At 38.8% G+C, this 23,175-nt stretch overlaps 3 protein-coding genes across 6 annotated transcripts; 2 read left to right on the top strand and 1 right to left on the bottom strand.

The window, feature by feature from the left end:
* Nucleotides 1–513: 513 nt before the first annotated feature.
* LOC116267552 (uncharacterized) lies at nucleotides 514–13,284 on the top strand. Its single transcript, XM_031649344.2, has 10 exons — nucleotides 514–690; nucleotides 928–1,026; nucleotides 3,440–3,501; nucleotides 3,604–3,687; nucleotides 3,895–3,926; nucleotides 4,034–4,115; nucleotides 6,281–6,509; nucleotides 6,638–6,865; nucleotides 7,777–8,069; nucleotides 12,729–13,284. Exons 1-10 carry the CDS (start codon nucleotides 667–669, stop codon nucleotides 13,054–13,056), a joined length of 1,461 nt encoding a protein of 486 aa, XP_031505204.1. The 5' UTR covers nucleotides 514–666; the 3' UTR covers nucleotides 13,057–13,284.
* A 1,489-nt stretch (nucleotides 13,285–14,773) lies between these two features.
* LOC116267435 (mitochondrial import inner membrane translocase subunit TIM14-2-like) lies at nucleotides 14,774–18,959 on the top strand. 4 transcript variants are annotated; one of them, XM_031649149.2, is made up of 4 exons: nucleotides 14,774–14,914; nucleotides 16,591–16,654; nucleotides 18,071–18,243; nucleotides 18,386–18,959. In XM_031649149.2, the coding sequence occupies exons 2-4, from the start codon at nucleotides 16,652–16,654 to the stop codon at nucleotides 18,540–18,542; spliced, it is 333 nt and encodes a 110-aa protein (XP_031505009.1). In that variant the 5' UTR covers nucleotides 14,774–14,914; nucleotides 16,591–16,651; the 3' UTR covers nucleotides 18,543–18,959. The 4 variants fall into 4 exon arrangements, with proteins under 4 accessions (XP_031505009.1, XP_031505008.1, XP_031505006.1 ...); XM_031649148.2 differs by having other exon boundaries at nucleotides 14,780–14,930; XM_031649146.2 differs by lacking the exon at nucleotides 14,774–14,914 and adding an exon at nucleotides 14,937–15,083.
* Nucleotides 18,960–19,841: 882 nt separating this feature from the next.
* Nucleotides 19,842–22,750, bottom strand: LOC116267650 (pentatricopeptide repeat-containing protein At5g66520-like). The gene has a single exon (XM_031649513.2). It carries the CDS (start codon nucleotides 22,659–22,661, stop codon nucleotides 20,724–20,726), a length of 1,938 nt encoding a protein of 645 aa, XP_031505373.1. The 5' UTR covers nucleotides 22,662–22,750; the 3' UTR covers nucleotides 19,842–20,723.
* Nucleotides 22,751–23,175: the final 425 nt, after the last annotated feature.

The following is a 23,175-nucleotide window of genomic DNA, read 5'->3' as shown; positions in this document are numbered from 1 at the left end:
CAAGACCTTATGCTTTATTTCTCTTCATGAAAACTCAAAATGTTGGCTTGCTTTATGCATCTTAAAAGCTCTCTTTTGCTCTTTTTCATTCTCTTTTTCTCCTTCATCTATGCTTTTCTAAAAATTAGCTTCTACCTCATTCATTATCCACCACTCTCTATCTTTGAATGAAAAGTAGTCGAAGCTACTACTCAATTCATTGTCTTTTTTAAGGTACAAACTACTTTGAGTCTTTTTAAGTGTCGCTCTGCTTCAACTTGCATATCAGTAACTCTTTCATAAAAAATTAATATACTTATACTGAAAATAGAGTTGGGCTGCCACCAGCCTCGTCTAAAGCCAATACCAACTCTTACCCCTAAAAAAACCAGTCTTTCGGTATCTCTTCCTCAATGATGTCCATATAATTCTTTAAGAAAGGATTAACTCATGGAAATTAAAAAGGAGGTAGATGTTCGAGATTATGGTAAAAAATGTGAGCCTAAATGAAAAGGAAATGAAGGCGGAAGGACCTCTTCTCCGGGTTTAACGTTACCTACGAGTCCAAGGGACGGGGAGTCGCCCTCTTTCTCCATGCACTCCGTTCTGAACCACGGCTGACTCGTAAAGCACCTCGAACTCGAAGATCTCGTTTACTTTTCCACAATCTAGGGCTTCTCTCATGCCATGGCGGCAAATGGAAGTTCTCCTGTGAGTTTTTTGTGCTTTTGTTTTGGCAGCTCTTCTGGGATTCTTCTCTGTGTCCTTCATTTTCGGGTTGAAATGATAAAATATGATTTGTCAATTTCTTCTCTTCGTTTTCCGCAATGTTTTCATTAGAGGGGTTTTCGATATAGGATTTATTTCCGCCGATAGGGTTCTTTACAAGTAACTTTGCTTTTTCAATCCTGACCTCTTTGCTTTTTCGGGGAATTCTCCGGGTTTTAGGTGGAGAATGATAATAGTTTGGACAGGATCAAGAGGCAGCTGGCTGCTGGTTCGGGGAGGAACTTACTGCAAGGACCACTTCTGAAACGATCTGAAACGGTGTCACTCATTGCTGAGATTTTGCATTTCTTGTGAAATTTGTTCCAATTTTGTTTGTTTGACTGAACTGTTTGATGTTGTGAAAAATGGATCATTACGTTGGATCATTATATTTTGTGGTTTATCGTGAGTGCTTCCTTGGGTCATTCCTTGCTTGGCTAACGATCTCTCCTTCGTTCCCCGTTGGAGTTCTCCTCTGGCCAATTGTTTGGGTGATTGAATTCCAGACCGCTGGATGTTGTTGTAATTCGGATGATAGTTCTTGTTGAATTTAGTTGGTCTTTTCATTTGCAATAGTCTGTTTCAGTTTATCGTTCACAAAATTTTCTTTTATCCTTCATTCTTTCTTCATGTTTCTTTTGCCATGTATATGGAATCGCAAGCTGAAATCAATCTATTCTTTTGCAAATTTGAGTGCTTGATAACTTACTCCTGTCACTGAAATTATTTTTGAAGTTGCACCAAAACTTTAAAGCTATATCATGGTGTTTTGTAAAATTCAGGTCTTTACTTTGCTGAGTCGCTGACATGTGCTATAATGAGCAATCCACCAAGAATACAGGAATGAGCGGCTAGAAACTTTTGAAACAGAACTTCCCATTGTTGTCATCATAGATCATAAACGGGTTATGTTATAACGAGTATAAGATTAGCATTTCTTATTCTAGTAGTTCACGCAGCTGAAGAGCTTTGATCATAATATGTGACAGAAAGTTCCATGGACATATTACCATTTGCACTAAGAGTGGATGCCTTTTTCGCCGAATTCTCACCAAGGATGCCTTGCTTACCAAGTTATAAGCCGTAAAAGATACAGTGCTCACTCAGTTGATGTAACCATAACTCTGCAAGTCAGATGTCTATCTTGTTGTAGATGTGCTTCAATTTCTGATTAGCTTAAGCAGATGGCAAAGTTTGCTCCTGCCATGAGCCATGGAAACATTATAAGTAGATAGTTTTGTTGTAATACTTTTCTTGCTATGATTGGTAGTGTATTTGCTTGTAATTTGTCAAATGGAGAAAGGAATCTGTCCTGGTGGAGTTTTGAGGGGCAGCATATGAACTTGTGAGTGAAAAGAAAAGATAGAAAGGAAAGGAAAGAAATTCAAGTACTCATGTTACAACTCCAAATTTCCAAATTTTGGGTTGAAAAAGGAATGAATCTTGTAGAGCCTTAGATTTTAGGTTGCCTTCCAGATTCACCTCGTTAAAGATTTCTCAAGGAAGAAAACATGCCAAAGGCATCTTAGGTTGGCTTGCCACTGTGCCAAGTGCAGTGCTAGGAGGATATGAGCGTGATAGTTTGGGAGATGGATTTTCCTTTGGTGAAATAGGAAAACAATGTCTTCTTGTGATCTTGGTTTAGTCCTTTCATATAAATAGGAGGATTCAAATGGAGAAAATCCTTTTGTACACCGTGTGTTTTAGACCTTCTTGTAAGGGGAGTCATACCCTTAATTTAGTGCTAAAAGCTATGTTAAATGGGTGTGGTGTAGGTGCAGCATTTTTGGGGGAACAAGATTCATTCCTTTTGCAGCCTCTTCCGATTGGAGGTCCATGGATGTCAGCATTCTCATGGATCTGAAATCTGCAGTTCTTAAATCTACAGTTTAATAAACCTCAGATTTACTCAACAAATTCAACCTCGGATCTGAGATCCAAGGCTATCAAACACAACCAAAGGGCTTGATTAATAGGGATTTACATTTTATAATCATGTACTTGAAGTCTTACTCTGAACTTATGTATTAGGGAATTTAATTTTAACAGTGGATGTACTTTGTTTTAAATGAAATGTGAATGTTAGTTTTCCATATTACTATTAAATTGGTGTCTTATGTTTGTCACTTGTTACTTTTTTTATATGAACTTGTGCTTATGCACTTCATTTTTTTCATAGGGAATATTTCCCTATTTTTATTGATTTTTTTTTAAATTTTTTCCATGGTTTTTTTGGCAGTAAAAAAATTGCAATGTTAAGTAGGATTAGATAATATATCTAGTTACTGGCCCAATTGATATGTGGGATCTTAATGCGGTTTACAATATTGGTTTGGGGTAGGCAAGTGCCCATCTTGACCTGCATATTTTCAATAGGAAAAGCAGGCTAGGTGAGTGATGCTCATCTAGCTAATTTTATTCCCTAAATTGCCTGCAAAAGAGAATGTAACGCATCTTTTTATGCAAGTTCCTTTGTAAAGACACTCCTGGTTGGAGATAACTTATGTATGCAACCCTTCCATTGCTCTCAACAACTTGGTGGATCTTTAAATTGCTTATTAGTGGTTTATTGAAAGATCTTGTTGTTACATCTGAAAACACATTCAGCTTTCTTTGGCTTCTCTTGCTGCAATTTATTTTGTTTTAAATTGATTATTTATTGTGTTTCCCTCTACCTCATTTGCTTAATCAGCTGCGCAAATGGAATGAACGATGGGTGATCTTAGATCCAACTACCGGAAAGATGGAATACAAGTATATGCTATTTCAGTGAATTTCTTGAAGTAAAAATGCCATACTCTAGTAAATTTTCATTCCTTAATAGCACATCTAGTTATTTTCTGTCATGTGGCCCAGGACAAGGAGAAATGAGCCGGCTATTAAGGGGACAATTATATTTGATGCGAATAGCACAATCTCTATTTCTCCTGTTAATTTTCAGTAAGTTTTGAAATGACTGCAATGTGTTTCTAGTAAACTGTCTAAGAGGCAAATAACTTGATATCATGCAGTAGCATGCTTAATATGCATATTCTCTTAATGAGTTTTTCTTTTTAACTTGCCATATTTTTTTATGATATCAGTTATAATACTGATGGTAAACTGGATCTTTGAAAATCTAATAATATCACTTGTGCTTCCATGCAGTGGGCTGCCAAAGTATGAGGGTTGCTGTTTCTGTATCCACATCAACAATATTCCTTTTTGCTGGAAGTTTAATTTGGCTATGGTACCTATTTATTGCAAGGAGTGATTTCTGTGATATGTCTTAACTGCTATTGTTCAGATATTGGGACACCTCAGAAAAAAGACTACTTCCTTTGTGCAGAAACCCCTGGTGCAGCTAGAGCTTGGGTATCCACTTTACAGTAAGATTTGTGCAAGTTTTTATGCTGTGTTAATCATCTTGTGGTTATTATGTGCTATTTTATACTCTCCTATGTAGTTAAAACTGTTAGGCCAACTTAGGCAGTAGATCCGATCTGAAAAGCATGGAGAAAGAAGGGGAAGAAGAAAAAGAGGAGAAAAGGGGACAGGGGGTTTCAAAGCTCCTCTCCTTTAATCAATATATTATAAGATTGAACCAAAAAAAAAAAAAAAACTTTATGATCAAAATTTTCAAAAGTAATTGTTATTTTGGGGTGGCACTAGGTGCCTCAGCCTAGGCATGTAGGCTGCATAAAGTACTCTCTTCTCCATGATCTGTCTGTTTCATATTGTTATATTGATCATTCTGTCTTCAACTTGTCTCTCTCTTGTCTCCTTGTGTATGAATTATGAAGGTCAACTATATCCTCTAGAACTTCATTGGTGCCTCGTAGTCTAACAGGTAACTCATGGAATATTATATGGTAACAAGGCCTCATAAAGTAGCTCAGACGTTTTACATAAATTGGAAGCATAATGATGACCTAAAATAGTTAAAAAATTTCACGTTCTCCTGGAAAAGAGCATCTAATGTTTGAGACTAGCAAAAAAAAAACATTAGGAATTTTGAATTATAGAATGGAAAGCTGCAATACTTGCATCATTTGGTTTTGTGTCTCACTACAACCAATATTTTGTTCAGGCCTCCTATATTCAAGCCATGGTTTTCTGGAGGTTGGCTGGGAATGGCTGGCAACTTTTCAGGGAAAAACAAAATGCAGAACTATTTTCTAGTCACTGCTAGCTAAAATATATTTAGTTGGCATCAGTTGTTGTAAGTTGTAACCAGGCTAAATGATGCTAGCACAACTGTTTTCGGCCTGTGGATGGCCAGAATATGTTTTGTCATTTTCTCTTTTTTCAAATGCTTTTAAGGGGTCAATCATTTTCTCGGCTGCTCATTGGTACGGATATTTGGTGGTTTGCTTGTGCTGGTGGCAAAGGCATGGTGTTCTTGCAGGGCTGATTATGAGTAGTCTTTCTCATAAATTTAAAAAAATTATCATATCTGCTGTTTTAAAGCTATGTCACATGAGTGAGGGGTGCGGGTGCTGGCACGACACATCCCAAAAAATTTGGGTACGGGGGTGCTGCGAGGGTGTATATATATATATATATATATATATATATAATTTTAATTTTTAAGCTTGTTTCTTAGCTTAATCTGTCCTTTTTTACTATAATTACTGTACATAAAGAAAGAAAGGGGGAGAGAGAAAAACGTAGAAAGTATTTTGAACATGCACAAGAGACGGTGTGGTTGGGATGCATGCATGTCAGAGCTGCACCCGTACTGCACCAGCACCAGCCACCAGCATTGTGTCGACGCGAGCACGGCCCCTTTTTTGAAGAGTCCATGTGACATAGGTTTAAAGCATAGGTGTAAATATATTGGCAAATTTAATACTGGTGACTTGTGAGGTTTCAAAGGGCAATGTGATAATGCTATGTATAGCATTAGCTTTTGAAAGTCACACTGCATCTTTTCTGTTAAGTGCGATTGATCCATACTTTCTCTCATTATTTATCCTTATTTTTCCAAAGGAAACCAAAATTTCTATGTGTCATACATAAGACTCGTGGTGAAGATGCTAAAACTACTTCCAAAGGCTTCTAAAAATTTACTAGGATGGTTGATGATAGTTTCAACTCTGTCAGATCAAAATACTGAATGTTTGCAGGTGACAGTCTGGCTGGAATTTTGACTGACAATGTACTATGGAGTTGATGGTTGTACATTGAATGCTTGGTCATTGACAAATAGTCTATGATAAGATGGATCATGGTGACCAGTATCTCTCATATGTTTCTACTTTAGAATTTAGATTGAGTTGGTAATATCATAACCATCATGATGTTATCAGGATACACCAAATTACTATTATCACAATATAATACTATCTTTTGGAAACCTTCCGAAAAAAATTACCTTTTTATATTTTTCAAGTGTAAGATTCATGAGTCCATGACTTTCTCTCTCGTTATCCCTCCTGTGTGTCTGCCTGTCTGCCTCTCTCTTTCTGAAAAAGAGTGTGTGTGTGTGGAAGTGTTTTGCTTCCATTGGTGGTCATTTTATTTTCTTTCACTCATAATTGTTCAACAACAGTGCAGCACAGCTGGTGTTAAGGGCTCATAGAGAGGCAGTCAATTCCTTGAGTGGCAATGGTTCTTCCAGATTAGGAACTGTTGCAACTGTGGTTGCTGCAGCCAACTCAACAGCAGCAGAAGCATCTAAAGAAATCGAAGCAGCAATGCAGATATCAATGAAAACAGCTCTCAGTATGTTGACAAATAAAACAAAGGAAGGTCAAATGGATGATTTATCAATCATGAAGGTGTCAAAAGTTTACTAGCATGAGCATCTCTCTTTAGCCTCTATTGATAGCATATTCATAATTGGTTGTTCTTGAAACATTTTGAAATGGTAATGCCTCCTTGAAATTGTGACATGTTCCTCCATCAGGAGACACTTCGAGTAAAAGACGAAGAGTTGCAACATTTGGCCAGAGAAATACGTGCTCGAGATGCAACAATAAAAGAGATTGCTGAGAAATTAACTGACACTGCAGAAGCTGCAGAAGCTGCTGCATCTGCTGCTCATACAATGGATGAAGCGCGAAGGGCTGCTTGTACAGAAATTGAACGTCTTAAAAAGGAAGCAGACCTACAGTTGGAGTCTTCTTTGTCAAAGGTAGTAACATCACCTCTAAGTTATGATTAATTTATGAGTTGAGTTTCAATCTTAGGTAAGATTTTCCTATTTGAATTACTCTTTAGCAGTAGGGCCTTATAAACTTGAAATTTCCTTGAAGGATGAAGTTATTTTAGTGGTGAAATTATGTAAAAAGTAAATTTTTGTGAAAAATAATGCAGTTATTATGCTATTCTCGTCTTGATTCCAAAAGCTTTTCCTTCCCATGTAAAAATTTCTTCTTGTGGTAAGAATGAATAACCATATACCTGTGTATGCATGTGTTTCTCACAGCATTTTGTGCTTGCATATATACACATGTTTTTGCCTTACATGTTTGGGTTGGCAATTGACGTGTGAACCTCTTTTTATCTTTTTGGATATGTCAGTTGGCCACATACTATAGTCTTGAAAGGGTTTCCTTGATATTTTTATCCAACACAAATTGTTGAATATAATGTCGGCTATTTGATCATTGAAAAAAATTTCTTCTCCAGCATGAACCACTACAGAGAACATAAAACTCTCCAGACCCATTGGCATATAAATAGGTAGTGCGACTGTAGTTGGTGCTGTGAGGAATTTTTCTTGACAACATCGTCATCTTGCGATTCTAGTATAAGATGGGCAGAATCTTATGAAATAACAGGCAAGCATGCTTATGGACAATAAATAACCAGATTATGCATCATGTCTCCTAATAGTGTATCGTGGAAAAGTACATCTGATTGTGCCAATAGCTTCCTAGGACTTTCACTTGAAATAGTCAAACCATCTTGAGCTTCAAATATCTGTCTTTTCTGTTGCATTTCTTCCTGTTGCAGACCAAATTGATTTGTTTTAGTATGCTTATACATGCCTATTTACAAGTCCATGTGCTTTTTTTTGGTTTCTTTTCCTTTTTGTTGCAGCTGCGAGTCTTTGAAGAAAGGATAGAGGGTTTAAGTAAAGAACGGGATGAACTTTGGAAGCAAAGAAATTCTGCTCTTCAAGAAGCACAATTATGGCGCTCTGAGCTTGCAAAAGCCAGGGAACATGCTGTTATACTAGAAGCTGCTGTAGTAAGGGCTGATGAAAGAGTTAGAGTTGCAGAAGCTGATGCTGAAACTAAGGTTAAGGATGCTTTAGAAAAAGAGATGGCAGCCATGAAAGAGAAAGAAGATCTTCTTGCATATGTGAAACTTTTGCAGTCACAAATTCAGAGGTCAAATATGAAATTTTTTTACGGTGCTCCTACATGTTTCTTTCTGATTTTCTAAAGCTTTCTTGCATATGTGAAACAATCGCAATTATAAATTTTGTCAAATATATTATAATTATTCATTACTTCTTCCATATGTCTTCAGATTTGGAATCTTAATGTCAATCTGGGGGAATCTCCCAGGTTTGTATGCAATATGACATTGCTGGGACAATGGCCCTCCTTCCAGCCAATGCATCTGACCTACTATCCAACTTCAATTTCTGACATATCTTATGCACACCAGCTGTTCGATGCTTATCTGTTCAATATGTCAAACAATGCATATAGGTTTGCCTTGAATATTGAAATTGGAGGATGGGCGGAGAAACAGAGTCAAGATAGAGTCAGGTCTTAGTTTAAGAGAAGAACTCAGTCTTAATCTCATGGAGATGGTTGTTGAATTGTGATAAACTGGACCACTGTAAGTGAGATTGTAGACTGCTAGAAAGGAAAAATCTAAATCATAATCAAAAGCAAGAAAAAGAGTATGCAAATGTTGCAAGAAAGGAGTTAATGACGCTCTTAGTGTTGAGTGTACCTACTCTCATTCAGTCCTGGATCTTGGATTATGGAACATCTTTTCATTCTACGTCTTGCAAAGAGAGGGTGCAAAACTACATTTGGAAGGTTTTATCTTGTTAGTGATGAACCCTTGGACATTGTGGGGAAAGGTGATGTCCATGTAAAAATGAGTAATGGGACTGTGTGGTGGAAGTGAAAGAATATTATATGTGTTTCCAGATTGAGGAGAAATTTGATATTCATAAGTCAGCTTGATGATGAAGGGTATGTCACTATCCTTGGTGGCGGTTCTTGGAAAATAACCAAAAGGTGTTGTTGGAAAATAACTAAAGGTGCAATAGTTGTAGCATAAGTAACAAGCTGGGAACATCGTATATGACCACAGTATGCAGATACAAAAGACATGGTGATTGTGCTGAGATAAATGCTGCAGGCTTGGAAATATGAATAAAAAAGGGTTGAATATATGTCAGCAAAGAGAAAATTAGTTGGCCTAAAATCTATCAAAGTTGGAATTTGTGAAAGTTGCATCTTTAGGAAGCAGAAAAGGATCATTTTCTAGGGAGACCACCCAAGAAGGAGAAACTTGATCTAGTGTATGCAGATGTTTGTGGCCAGCTCTTGTTTGATCCCTTGGAACTCACTTTACTATGTGACTTTTATTCATGAGTCCACTGAAAAGTATGCATTTATTTTCTGAAAATAAATCAGATGTGTTTTACTTTCAATTTGTTGAAGACTGAAGGTGAAAATGAAACTGGCCTCAAAATTAAGTGATTGCAATATGATAATAGTGGTGAGTATGATGGCAAGGAGTTCAAAGACTTCTGTGCATCCAGTGAGATTCAAATGGAAGAAACAATTCCAGGAATACAACAGTAAAATGGGGCTGCTGAGCATATGAATATGACTGTTTATGAGAGAGTTAGAAGCATGAGATTGGATGTGGGTTTTCGGCTAATGCCATTAACACTGCTGTTTGTATTAAGAATTATGCCCTCTCGTATTCTTGAGATTAAGAAGAAAAGCATCCAACACACAAGAATACAAGGATTTGCATCAAGGTCTTCGTACATCCATAACAGAACTGACACTCCATTATTTCAAACAAAAAACATTTTACAAGAGATGTTGCTCTTCTTTTAGACAGGAGTTTTCTTTGAGACAGGAGTATAAGGCACCATTGCAAAAGTAGAAAATCACAATAATAACCCTGATCTACAAAATTTCTGTTGTGAATAGGGGAAACCTATTAAGTTGGGATCGGGCTTCACACTCTAATAATTTCCATGTAGAGATTGATCTCCAAATCAATAACCAACTTTTGCACTTTTTCCTTTGTGTCTTTCGCCTGCCCAATCCAGTGCCTACTCAACAATTAACCTTAGAGGCTAGTTGATGTCATGCACAACCTCAACATTGTCACTAGCAATGGATGTGGTTAACATGTCTGCTGGATTCTATGTTCCACGAATCTTCTCAAGCGAGAATATATTGTCTTCTACAACGGACAAAGGAACTGATGCTTTGGTTGTACATGCTTTGTCCTTGCATGGAACACCAGATTCTTTGCTAAGTACAATCCATTTTAACTATCACACTAAAGGATGCTGCTACCTTGTTTCTATTCAACTTCTTTAAGAAACCATTCAATGAAATCATACCTTTACTTGTTTATGTGATGCCAACGTACTTTGCTTTCCTGGTGGACATGCAACAATATTTCTAAAGTTGAGAAACCTACTCATATATGTACCACCCAAAGTGTAGATGTATCATGTAGTTCGTCTACTATCAATGTGACCAGCTAATTCTATATCCACAAGGCCTCATAGAGATTCATATATATATATAATTATATATATATATATTTTTGAACAAAACTCATGCTTGCAGTTTCTTAGAATCCATTAAACAACTTCCTAATTCTTCTTTCCTTGGTCAGCCATATATATATGCTCACAGCTCCTACTGCTGAGATACATGTATCTTTGTGTGTGTGTGTGTGTCTATATATATATATATATATATATTATGTTTTGTTTGGTGTAATATTTTTTTATTTTTTGTGCTCCTGAAAGCAGCACTGTGCCAGACATTGGACAGCTCCAACTGCTAGATTTCTAGCCATTGGGACTGGCCCAATGTCTAGCACAGTCACAGTCTTCTTTAAATAAGAAAACTTCTTCATTTCTTGTCGTAGCTTCTTGTATGGGATTTGATCCCAGCCTGTATTCTTTGTATTCTTGAGTGCATTTAATTTAGATTCTTATTCAGATTTTACTTTCTGACCACCAAGTGTTGAGAATTTGACCTGAGTCTATTTTTGACACACTGTGCGATTTCATTACATGGTATTACAGCCAAGGTTAGGCTCGTGGATCTGTTTATCATTTGATAACCAAGCTGGTGCCTTCTTAGAGTTCTATCTTCATGCTGAATCAAGACTGCTTGCCATCTGTGCAAGGAAATTTCTGTTATTACATAGTGCAGTTTTTCTGAAGCGTAAGTACTGCTGCAGATCAGCAAGTGCATTAGTGACTGTGGGGTGGCTGTTTTTCTTGAAGATAACTTGCTGCTGCCGTTAATCTCTGGTTTGTGCTGAACACTGAATTCAGCATATTGATATTTCATCATGAAAAAATAGACCTGCATCTTCCTTTAAGGTGTGAATTCTCTTCCTTATCCCTTGTTAATCATAATGGAAGACAAAGAATTTGGTTTTATCAACCATTCCCAACTTATGTCCTCTAACTATGGAACATGAGCCTCGTCCATGGAACATATTTTTTAGGGAAGAGATCTTTGGGGTTATATTGCTGGTACCAAAGAAGAACCTCAATTTTTTCTTACAAAGAAAGTAGATGGAAAAGAGGTAGAATTGACTGAAAATGAGAAAGAAAAGGTTCATAGTGAATATAATAAGAAGTGGATAGCATGGAAATGTGGGAATCATAAAGCCATTCATTGGCTTCAAGCTGGAGTTGATTCAACAACTTGAGCATAAATATCCAATTTTCAGTTAGCCTAAAGCATGGAATTATATAACGGATACTTTTACCTTGAAAGATGCTGCCCACAAACCCAACTTACAAAAAAGAGTATTATGTTGGGCCAGCACTGAGAAAAAACTATTAAAAAATTCTATGGTGAGATATTGCAACCTTGGGATTAACTTATTGTGTGAGCTAAAATGGACGTTGAATTTATCTCTTAGAAGACCACAGCTTGAAGAAGATAAACTTTTCAAGCTTGTGAATAGTCTTTGACTTGAACTTGATGGTGCTAAAGCAATTCTTTTTCAGAGACAGACCACCCACCATTCAAGAAGCTCTGGGAGAACTTTCTATGGAGGAAACTAGACTATCCGGTCAGTTTCACAAGAATAATAGTGTGTTTGTCATGTCACAACCTAGACATAATGTGAAGCCCTATAGACCTCTACATTTCCACAAACAAAATACAATGGGATAATGAGATTACCTAATTTTAGACGTCCAGTTTATGGTTACACTTTTAGCTAATGTGTTCATATGCCAGAGCTTATTTTATTTTCTTCAGATTATTCTGGAGCATGAGAAAGCTATAGCAGTGTCAGGAGTATCATGCTAGCTGAGTTTTTTAATTTAATAAAAGTCCCTGCATATGTCTGTCACATTAGGTTCAAAATTTAATATCCGATGTTAAGCTTGATACTGTGATGGAAAGATTTTTTAATCCTTATACAGTAACCCAACAGTGCCCCAGTATAATACATAGCATTTGGCAGCTATAGCTTCTATATCTCTTTTGGTCCTGTGATTTTGCAATATAAAAGGATGACCAGGCATTCCTTCTGTAGCTCCAGCATTAGGTTTCAATTTTGTTTATGTTAATCTATTATAGACATCTCCCACATTCATGCAGCTTTTCTTGAGTATTTTAGTTGTAGGATTGACGTGCAGTGATTGGCAGACATTCTTGCATTTTTGCCATTAGCTAACCACAATGCTGTGGGAGTCAGATTTGTTAGAGGATCTGATTAAGGTCTATATACATGTCACCCATTATCTCGTTAGTGCTCCATTAGGTTTATTTATCGAAGATTTCTCTCTGCAGACAACCAAGCAATGTGGCGCATGTCTTTGAAGAGAAAACAGAATCATGCTCAAATGCTGACACCACCCCTCCACTGACAAAGCATGTAGACTCGTTGGAGAGCAATGTGGACAAAGCTTGTTTGAGTGTCTCAAAGTCAATCGCGGTGGCAGTGGAAGAAGTCAACTTTCCGGCAGTTGGCGAAACTGAATGGAGTGATTTTCAGGTAGGAGGTGCAAGGATTGCTGATGTCAGGGAAATCTCCCCTGAAGCAGAAGGAAACAGCATGGATATTCCAGTCGTCGGTCCTCCAGTGAATGATCCGAGTGGTGGTTCATCTCAACCATGATTTTTTGTAAAGCCATTGACAACTTTCTAACTATAATCACATCTGTGGGTTGTTTGGCCTTCTAGGTCAATGAGCCTTCTTTGTGTTTGGCTTGCCAGATTCTTCACCTCATTGTATGGATTCCATTTTTAGTGAACCACTTGATGTGCTTCTTTGCTTATCATGTTACCCTTGGAAAATTTGCTTTCTTTGAGGGCAATAAGAATATGTGCGAGTTGACTTGGTTCATAGGTGTACTTCTGGCTATATTTTTCACAGCTTGTGTTGCGAAATTTATTGATAACTTGTTCCGGGGCGAGTGAGCAGCGAAACTTGTTTGATGACTGTATCCAGTCATGAGATTTTCATGAGCAACAACTTCAAGACTAGAAATGAATGTTTCAAAGCTCAACATCTGAAATTTTTTTATCCTGAAATTCTATTTGTACATCAAAATGACATTATTTCTTTCCAAATCTAAGGCTAGAGATCTCCACTACGTTCTTGGAGTTCCAAAGAATATACTGAGAACTTCAGCATTCACCTAGCATTGGTTGCCCTCTCGATGCTTGAGAAACTATTTCAAAGAAAAATAGTATGAACTTTTTTTTTTGGGGCCTTTTTACGTGAATCAGTTTGCGCTTAACAGGCTGCTGGTTCGACAAACAAAGCTCAAGCGTGCTTTTGATGATTCTGTGCTTTATGAAAGGTCAGCTGCGGGAGATGGACACTGCTGGTCCGTTCGACTCGTTTAGGCGACTTAATTTTGAGAGTCAAGTGACTGCAATGCTAAGTTCATAATGCGTACTCTGCTTTCCAGTCTATCGATGATTCTGTGCTTTATGAAAAGTTGGTCCTCATTATACTGAAATGGAAAACAAAAAAAGGCCCGGTCACATTGTAAAATTGAGGATATACGGTTTGGCTTTGAATCGAAGGATTGATCGATCTGAATCCATTTACTTGGATTTGTAAACGAACCTATATTAGATGAAGTATTGGATCAAATTTCAAACGTCGGCTTGGAGGACGGATTAGGAGGTGGGTTCAGTTGGGAGGTGTTATAGGAAGAACACTCTAACTTCAGTGACCAATCCAAGTGAGCAAAAGGTCACCCCACCACCCGGAGTGAGGCCCGAAGACTCTTTCATTCCCCTCCCTCTCTCCGGGGTCTTGAGCTGCGTTGGGACTCAAATGAGATATGGTATATCCTTCAGTTTGAGTGTCGCGATTCCACCTTTTATGGTCTAGGAAAATAGCATCCACATGAATCAAATAAGTGACATGCCTTTTACGCACCAATCTGTTTGATAATGTTTGATAAGCTAAGTTACACCCCTTAAGGCAACTTCAGTAACCATTAAAATGAAACAACTTCAGTGAGCAAAAGGTCACCCCACCACTCGGAGTGAGGTCCGAAGACTCTTTCATACTACCGTAGGCCAGTTTTCTTAAATACGTGATTGTAGCAAGCTGTTAACCACGTTGAATGTAAGCAAGGGACGAAAATATGTCTTTAAGAGCAAGATTTTTCCGATCACGGCAAGGCGGGACTGATGCGTTATACACCTATTAAATGAACTGGAGGAAAGGTCACAAATGTTGGCTACAGTTGTCAAAATAGTACTATTTTGGATCCGGTCCATGTGAAACGGAGGGATCTTACCCAGCCGCGAAGCCACGTGGTCTGTAGTAGATCTAAGATGTCTCCAGTTCGGATTAAAACCTCCTTGGGGGATCCGGACCGAGACTGCTCGGTAGGCGGTGGCTGGAAGCCTGGAAGTTTCGTTGCGCCAAAGCTTTGTTTCTTGTCCAAAAAGAAAAGAAAAAAAACTGCCATGTGTTGCTGACTTGTTGCAAAGGAATCTATCTCTCTCATGTTAGCAATTTGTTGGGTAGCCTATCATTTGACTGTTTTTCTTTCTTTCATTTTTCTTTCATTTCCTCCTTTTAGGCCTTTTTGTTCAGTCATTAGACTGGTATCAAGTATTTGTTCCTCGGTTGCTGCACAGGAAGAACCTCCCTCTCTCTCTCTTTCTCTCTCTGAGGTTAGCAACTTGTTGGGTAGTTTTTCTTTCTTTCATTTCTTCTTATGTAATCCTTTTTGATCATTCGTTAGACTGGGGTTAAGTAATTATTCCTCGGTTTTCGTTCTTGGCTTTTTAGTGTTGGCAGAGGTTTTGTGAATGACTGGGAGAAACAGAGTCGAGAAATATATTTGTAGTCCGCTTAAGTGTGGTCTAGATGGAAGTCATACACACGAGAAGGACGAAGAGAACAAGTAGGAAAAAATGAAGATTGTCCTAAAGAGATTGATATCAATGCCAACAAGATAAACCCCCACCATAGGTTATTGCCTGAATAAGTATGTGGTTTGCTAGCTTTAACTTACACAAAAGAAAGAAACAAAGAAAAAAACTGTTGATCACATAGAGGGTCCTAAGAGTAAGAAGATAGGCCCAGGTTAGCCAATAAGATTGTTACAAAACCAACGGAAGTACATGAGGAAACCTATTTATATTTTTAAATTTGAGGAAGCTAGAATTCATTTTGTTCTTCCCAATTTGATTTGGGTCGGTTCTCTTGTTCCGTTGATTATAATGAGGTTTTAAGCTATAGCAGTCTATGTTAATGTAGCCTAATTAGGTGTTTCCTGGAGAATGGTGACCCGATGGTTCTCCAGATAGGCCACCTGTGTACCTGCCATGCTTATACGTGAATTGCTGTCCGAGTCTGCAGTTGATTCTGGTAAAGGTTGGTGCAGACGAATAGGTGGATAATTAATCTGATGACTGATGAATGTAAGACTAGCTGGGCTAGATAATATGTCTAGGCTGAATCTTCCTTCATTGAAATCTTTTGGGAAGTTAAGCCACAGGGAATTAATTTTTATTATAAAATTAGAGATGAGAAATTGACCAGGTGATCTCGTGTCCGTGTCGGGTCTGTCCCAAACTTCGTTAAGCAGGGTGTACTGCTGATTCATAGTCAGTGAAGTGGATATCAGAACAGCACTGCTGCTTGAACAAAATGAATAGATAAACAGCGGACCATGGATTGATACCTAATGAGCTTTTCATACAGCATGCTGTTTGACTGAACACCATTTGAGTTGGTGGTAATGTAGATGAATGTGTAATCAAATCTTAACTGAGACCTCCAGGTGAGGGAGTTACTATCTATTTGTAGCACTTTTTCAAGCATAAAGTTTTCAGTTAGTTTTCGATGTCTTCAGCCTCCTTTCTGCATCCGTAGTTCTGTTGGTATTAGTCCGTGTGTTTTAAATGGGCTGTTTCTGTAGAAAAATGAGGGGAATGCTATCATCAAAAACATTTTCATGGTATTACTAGGGAAGAAATTGCAATTGATTAATCTTCATTCTCTGCTAATAGAGGATATTGAAAATGATTAGTTTTCATTATGAACAAACATTAATTGTATACTAGGCTGCATCTGGTTTACATGTTTTCTTTCATCCATTGGTAACATTTCCTTGATATTTTGAATTTATTGATGTTACAGTTCATTGAAACTATTTTCCTTCTTTCATGCCAGAGGCAAGATGGTGATTGATTAATCCTCAATTTCTGGTAACTGCAGACAAAGACTGTATTAGATGGTAATGCTGTCTCTGCTTGACATATTTTTCTTCTTGTTCCTTTGTGGTCATTATATATATATATATATATATATATATATATATATATATATATATTCTTTAATGTTATCTGATAATGTTATGTACTATGTCCATGTGGCTATTGATTTCAAAAAGGAGTTTACTTTATATGTGAATAGTAGGGTGGCGCTGGACTCAGTTCAAAGTAGATTTGTAGGTGACTTGATGTGCTTTAGAGGACTTGAATTGAGAGTTAAAACCGTATTAGCTCAAATTGAAGCTTAATCCAAGAATGAGCATAATGCCTGAATCTGAGCTGAAATCCACTCAATGTGATGCCAGAATGGGTTCAAAACTTTGCAATTCATGCCAATATGATAGATCCTAGGTGAAAGGATGAACATGATTTGTTTAGTAGCATTTCACTTTCAGGTTTCTTCCTGAAAAGGTATGCCTTTCGAAGAATTACAGGGGTTTCATGGTTTGTGTTCAGGACCCAAACCTGGACTTGATTTGGCATATTACCATGTAAAGCTAAAAAAGTGAGTTGGCCTGACATGAATGGAGCCAATTTGGTACCTGTACAGGTATTGGTTTCCTAGGCTCCTAGTCCCATATTGTCATTTTCTATGGATAGGGGTGCACATTGGCCTCATATTGTCCCATTTCCATTCCTAGTTATCAAGCACATAAGCAGCTACTTTGCAATCAGTTGTAGATGGACTAGAATGAACCATGTGACCAAACATAATAATTGGTTGAGTACATGGATGGTAATTGATTTTTTTATTGTTTTTTTCCAAAGATTCAAAGAAAATTGGTTCCCTGATTCTAGGCAATTGACAAATCTGTCCTTTCCTAATTGTGATTGAAAAAATCTATCCATGGCATTGCACTGTCAAGACAAAATCGTTTTTTTGTTATTTTAACCATAAGCAGCTAACCATGGCTATCTTGCTAGCAAGGTGGGCTTATATTATTTGTAATTTACTTGTGTTTGTTCGACATGAGTCAGTTGTCTCATTAGGGTACTGATTTTGTTACATTGGGTGGCCAATGTTTCCATAAACAAATTTGACCTCAAAAGGTAAATTGAAATGGTTGGGTGGAAGGCAGGGATGGCTTTATCAATGGATACAAGTATCGTTATGTCTGTGGAATGTGGAAAACACTTTATTCACCAGTCTGGCATGTGGTAACTAATGAAACAAAACCGTACATTTTCTAAAAGAAGTGCCACATCTGACCACATTTTGTGCTTTTTCTTAGTTAAAATGTGAAATGTGATGTACCAACCCTCATTTGGATTGAGTGATTCTTTTAGAATGTCCAGAATACGGTTGCATAATTTCCATGCAAGGTTTCTTCCATCAAATATCCTTCTGTTGTTGATTAACAAAAGTTTTTTTATGTTAGGCAACTCCTCTAGTTACTGGATTGTCAGTAGCAGCTGCTGCTTTGGGTGGTAAATATTTGATCCGAGCTTATAATGCTTACAAAGTGCGCCCTTCTTGCATGCGGCAATTCTATGAAGGTGGATTTAAACCTGTTATGAATAGAAGAGAAGCTGCATTGATCCTTGGAGTGAGGTTGGTGCTCATTTATTGGATTGTCTTTTCTCCTTTCTGTTTTGTTGTTTCATTCATGCTCTTGATCTCCTTGTTTTGTGGTTGATATATTGGATTGCTTCACTAATGTCGTTGATATCTCTTTTGTGCTATTACTCTGCAGGGAACACGCTGAAATTGAGAGGATTAAAGAGGCACACAGAAGAGTCATGGTTGCAAATCACCCAGATGGCGGTGGGAGCCATTATATGGCTTCCAAAATAAACGAGGCAAAGGATCTTCTAAGTGGTAAAACGAGGAGTTCTGGATCTGCCTTCTAGAGGCTGAACTGGTGGCACATATTCGTTCTTGAGAGTCTGAGATTCGTTTGTCGTCTATTGCAATGTGCTATCTTCTTTCGTTGATGTCATACGACCACGATGAGGAACACATACTGTTGGACTGGTTCTGTTATTAGCATTTGTCTCCTGTGGTCAATACAACTAAGACGGACTCTCATGAGCGTGAGGCTTCCATGAACCTAACCGTGCATTTACCCATATATCTAATTTATCGTCCAGCTATTTGACCCGACCAGTGTCTTCGAGGAATTGTGGATGTGAAAGGGTGGCCTCCCTTTTGGAGGTAGATGCATAATTTTCTTTTGGGTGCTATTTCAACAGCTTCAACATCTTGTATATTTATTTCATTGAGCTTGTCAAGGCACCACTCTATAATGGACTATACTTAGCGTTTAATTGTGAATGGTATACTCGGTAACTATTTAAAGGGTATTTTCAAAATAGTAATAACGGATTAGCTTTTGTGAGGCGCAAGGTGGTGAACAAGTAGAAACAACACTATATTAAGATCCGGAAATGTCTCTCATAGAAAATGGCATCGAATGAGAGAAATTGGCATCTAAAGAAGGTGGGTAAGCATTTTGCGAAGCAGCTGATCAACATGGCTCATGAGCCATGTGAGCTTGTGTGTCAGTTGCCTGAACAGTCACACAAAATCTACATAATTGCATATTGGTAATTTCCAACTGTTATTTATATTGGTGCTGCTCAATCATTTGCTTATGTATGTATGATGTCCCCTAAATCAGTTTACTATCCATTTGCGGGTCAAATTTTTGAATTGATGATCAGTAAAAAAATTTCTCGTTCCGCTGCTGATTTGTCTGGTTCATCTTTTATCCATCAGTCGGTTGCACCTTGGAATCATAAAATTGATTTACCTTTCCAACTTTCGGCTTTCAAAATAAATGTTACTGAAGCTTTGAGTACTCCCACATTGGTGGCCACCGAATGAGCATATCAGCCCCAAGCATCTTCAAACCAGGCTTAAGAGATGATGACTGATCCATCGTCGAAATGTATGAAATGGGTATATTGGATCATTTCCGTAGTGTTTTATGATAACATAGGTTGGCGGCAGCCATAGATGATGATGAGGATGGTGCTGCACTTAGTGTTTTGTTTGCAGAGTATGACAGTGGCCTCTGTGGGATTTGATCCCTTTGTAGAATTAGAAAAACTAAACAGAAAATCCCATTTTAATAAAATCGAACTTCCATTGGTAACTCTGCTTTTCGTAGCTTGCTGTTCTAGAATACTATATAAATAAATTTCGCAATAGGATTTTGATTTTTGAACAGTCGACTGTTGTGGCATCAATAACGGAACGTCCAGTTTGACTTTTTACTGAGTTTGATTTTTACTGACAGTGGCGTGCAGGGCCTACAATGCATCACATCCTTGCGTCGGGTCTATGCTAATCATCTCTTCCCCGTTGTAATGTTGTGGGATGTCTTTGAAAAGACTGGCAGTGGAGGCCTGGCGGAAACAAAATCCGACGTCAAATTCGCTTTAGCAGCTCAGTCCGCGGTCTTATACTTTCTCAAACATAAACAAGCAGAGGACGTTGATGTAGTTTTCTGATGAAATCATTGACTAATCTTCTTAATTTGAGCAATTTGTATGCTAATGCTCTCTGTCCATACTCTGCTCGCGTTCAACTCCTGCTGCTCTATGGAATAACCACAACCTGTCCACTTTCACCAGTAATCCATTCGTGAGCATGATACGATGTCAAAGTTGTCCCTCACAATTATCTGGCGATCGAAGACCTTGGAGAAAATCACAGAATGAGTCTCTGCATACCCTGAGGTTCTCGACAGCCAGGACTGAAATTTTCGGAGGTATTTCAATCATTCCAAATGCAACTGGGGAGGCTAGGGGTGGTGGCTTACAAAATCCAAAGTCAAATTCGCTTTAGCAGTACAACCAACATCTTTCTCGAGCCTGATCCACCATTGGATTTGACATCGGCCATCCAAAGCCAATAAGTCCACGGTCGTCAGTTTCTGATACGTAATCAAGCAGAGGATGTTGATTCAATTTTCTGATTAACATTGCCGTAACTTCTTAATTTGAGCAGCTTTTATCTTATACCATCTGTCCATGCTCAGCATTCAACTCCAGCTGCTCTACGGAACAACGACGAGTTATCCACTTTCACCAGTAACCCATGCATGAGCATGACCCGTTCTCAAAAGTGTGAAACCGATTCTTGTCCCTCACAATTATCTTGCGATCAAATACCTTGGAGATGAACTTGATAACGGAATGACAGTCTCTGCAGATCCTGAGATTCTTGACAACACGAATTGGAATATTCGGAGCTATTCTAATCATTCCAAATGCAACGGCCAGCTTCTCACTGTGGTGTGAGAGCACCAACTCTCTCTCTTCATCATCTATATCAATCAACACTTGAGATGTATCTGGAACGTATCCAGCATCCTTCAGCTTGAGTTCCACATAGTCCAACATCTTATATATGGCTATTGTATCTGGGTGCTCCTTATCACCTGCAATGAATTCATGAATGGCCCCGTTCCACTCAACGAAGCTACACCCTGGATCTTTTCTCACTCCTCTCTCTTGCATTAGTCGTCTGACGTCATAAGCATCTTTCCATCTGCCTGCTGCAGCGTAAGCATTTGATAAGACAATGTATCGTCCCCCATCTTCTGGTTCTAACTCAATCAGATGTTTACCAACTCGTTCGCCTACCTCAGTATTGTTGTGTGTTCTACAAGCAGCCATTAGAGCACCCCAATGTGAAGCTTGTGCCTTCATAGGCATGTCTCTTATGACTTCTTCAGCCTCCTCAAGGCACCCTGCTCGGCCTAGCATGTCGGCCAAGCATCCGTAGTGTTCGATTCTTGGTTCAATTGCGTACTTGTTCTGCATACAGTCAAAGTACTTTTTACCCTCATCGACCAAACCAGCATGGTTACAGGCACATAAAATGTTCATGAAGGTCATCTCGTTTGGCGTCACACTGGAACTTCTCATCCTCGTGAAGAGTTCCAATGCCTTCCTTCCATGACCATGAATTGCCAATCCCCCAATCATGGCATTCCACAGAACTACATCCTTCTCCCTCATTTCATTAAACAATTCATAAGCAGTGTCTATCCAGCCACATTTAGCATACATGTCTACCAATGCCGTACCAAGTATCAGATTGAATCCCATTCTACTCTTCTGAATATAATTGTGCACCCATTTCCCTTGATCCAAGGCACCCAAGTTAGCACAAGCACAAAGGACACTTGCAAGAGTCACTCGATCAGGCCTCACGCCCATGAATTGCATCTCCCTAAACAAATCCAAGCCCTCCATGAATCTGCCGTTTTTAACATACCCATCAATCATTGCGCTCCAAGAGATTAGATTCTTCTCGGGCATCTTCTCAAACAGTTGGTGCGCCCTCTCCACCTCGCCAATCCTCGAATACCCACCTATCAGTGTATTCCAGGATATCACATCGGTGCATGGGCAATCCATGAAAAGCCGATAAGCATCTTCGACTCGATCAACAGTGCAATACATCTGCATCAAAGAATTCTGCACAATGGTCACATTTTCTGCACCATTCTTGAGGATCTGGCCGTGGACCAACTCCCCAAGATCGATCCGGCGGCTCAAGATGCAACCTTTTACTAAGAGAGCAAAAGTATAAGTATTCGGACTGAGAGAATCCCCGACCATTTCGAAGTACAATTGGACAGCGGACTCCGGTGAGCTCTGTTCCACGTGAGCTCTGATAATCAGGTTCCATGTATATACATCTCGGCTATTGATGCTATCGAAGACGCGACGGCATTGACGGAGATCCCCAGATTCTGAATTGATGTATAAACTGACAATCCTGCTGGCGGCGAAAGTGTCTTGGATTAGGCCTGAAACAATGGCGTGAGCATGGAGTTTTACGACCTCACCGGGGTGCTTACATGAGTCTACAAGTGCTATAATTGGGTGGTCATGCAAAAGTCTCCTCCCCAAAACATATTTACCAATACAATCAAGCGCAGAGATTGTGGGAAACCAGGAGCTCTGGGGAGGGAAGCAATGGAGGTCAGGAATGCACCTCAATATGACCATGCCTTTTGGCGTTGTGGTGGCGTTCCTTCTGCTTGTCGCCTTTTATGTTACACCGGTAGCAGTGCTGGGAGTGACGTGGGCAGGCCAAGAGAAACATGACACGGCAAGCATCCTCAGTCCGCCATGCGTTTTAGTTTCTTCCGTTACTAATTATAAGAGTATTAAATCTTCACACACACAGACAGGAACAATGGAAAACAACTTAACTAAGGAATTCCTTCAGCAGGGGTTTAAATTATAATTTGATGAATGCCGACAGTGGCATATAGTGTACAACTGAATGAATATGTTACGGACCTACCATAGCCCAAGCCAAGAACAATCGATAGAGTGGTCGAGGCTGGACGGGATAACGTTAAAAGAGCACAGCCAGGGCCTAGACCACGTCAATGCTGGGCAAAAGCCAGTGCCCCAGCAAGAAGAGCTAGGGACAAAGAAGGCCGCGACCCAGCGTGCGGCCATAGAAGGCCGGCAACAGAAGGAAGAGAGATTACACCAGTTTGCCAACACCAAG

The sequence above is a fragment of the Nymphaea colorata genome, chromosome 14, assembly GCF_008831285.2.
Source record: "Nymphaea colorata isolate Beijing-Zhang1983 chromosome 14, ASM883128v2, whole genome shotgun sequence".
Taxonomy (NCBI): domain Eukaryota; kingdom Viridiplantae; phylum Streptophyta; class Magnoliopsida; order Nymphaeales; family Nymphaeaceae; genus Nymphaea; species Nymphaea colorata.
This window is presented reverse-complemented; position numbering and strand designations above follow the sequence as displayed.

Coding starts and splice junctions, on each gene's coding strand:
- LOC116267552 (XM_031649344.2), top strand. CDS start 667: ATGGCGGCAAATGGAAGTTCTCCT. Junction 4,116..6,280: donor GCTTGGGTATCCACTTTACA/GTAAGATTTGTG, acceptor GTTCAACAACAG/TGCAGCACAGCTGGTGTTAA. Junction 8,070..12,728: donor TTGCAGTCACAAATTCAGAG/GTCAAATATGAA, acceptor TTCTCTCTGCAG/ACAACCAAGCAATGTGGCGC.
- LOC116267435 (XM_031649149.2), top strand. Junction 18,244..18,385: donor GCATTGATCCTTGGAGTGAG/GTTGGTGCTCAT, acceptor ATTACTCTGCAG/GGAACACGCTGAAATTGAGA.
- LOC116267650 (XM_031649513.2), bottom strand. CDS start 22,661: ATGGTCATATTGAGGTGCATTCCTGACCTCCATTGCTTCCCTCCCCAG.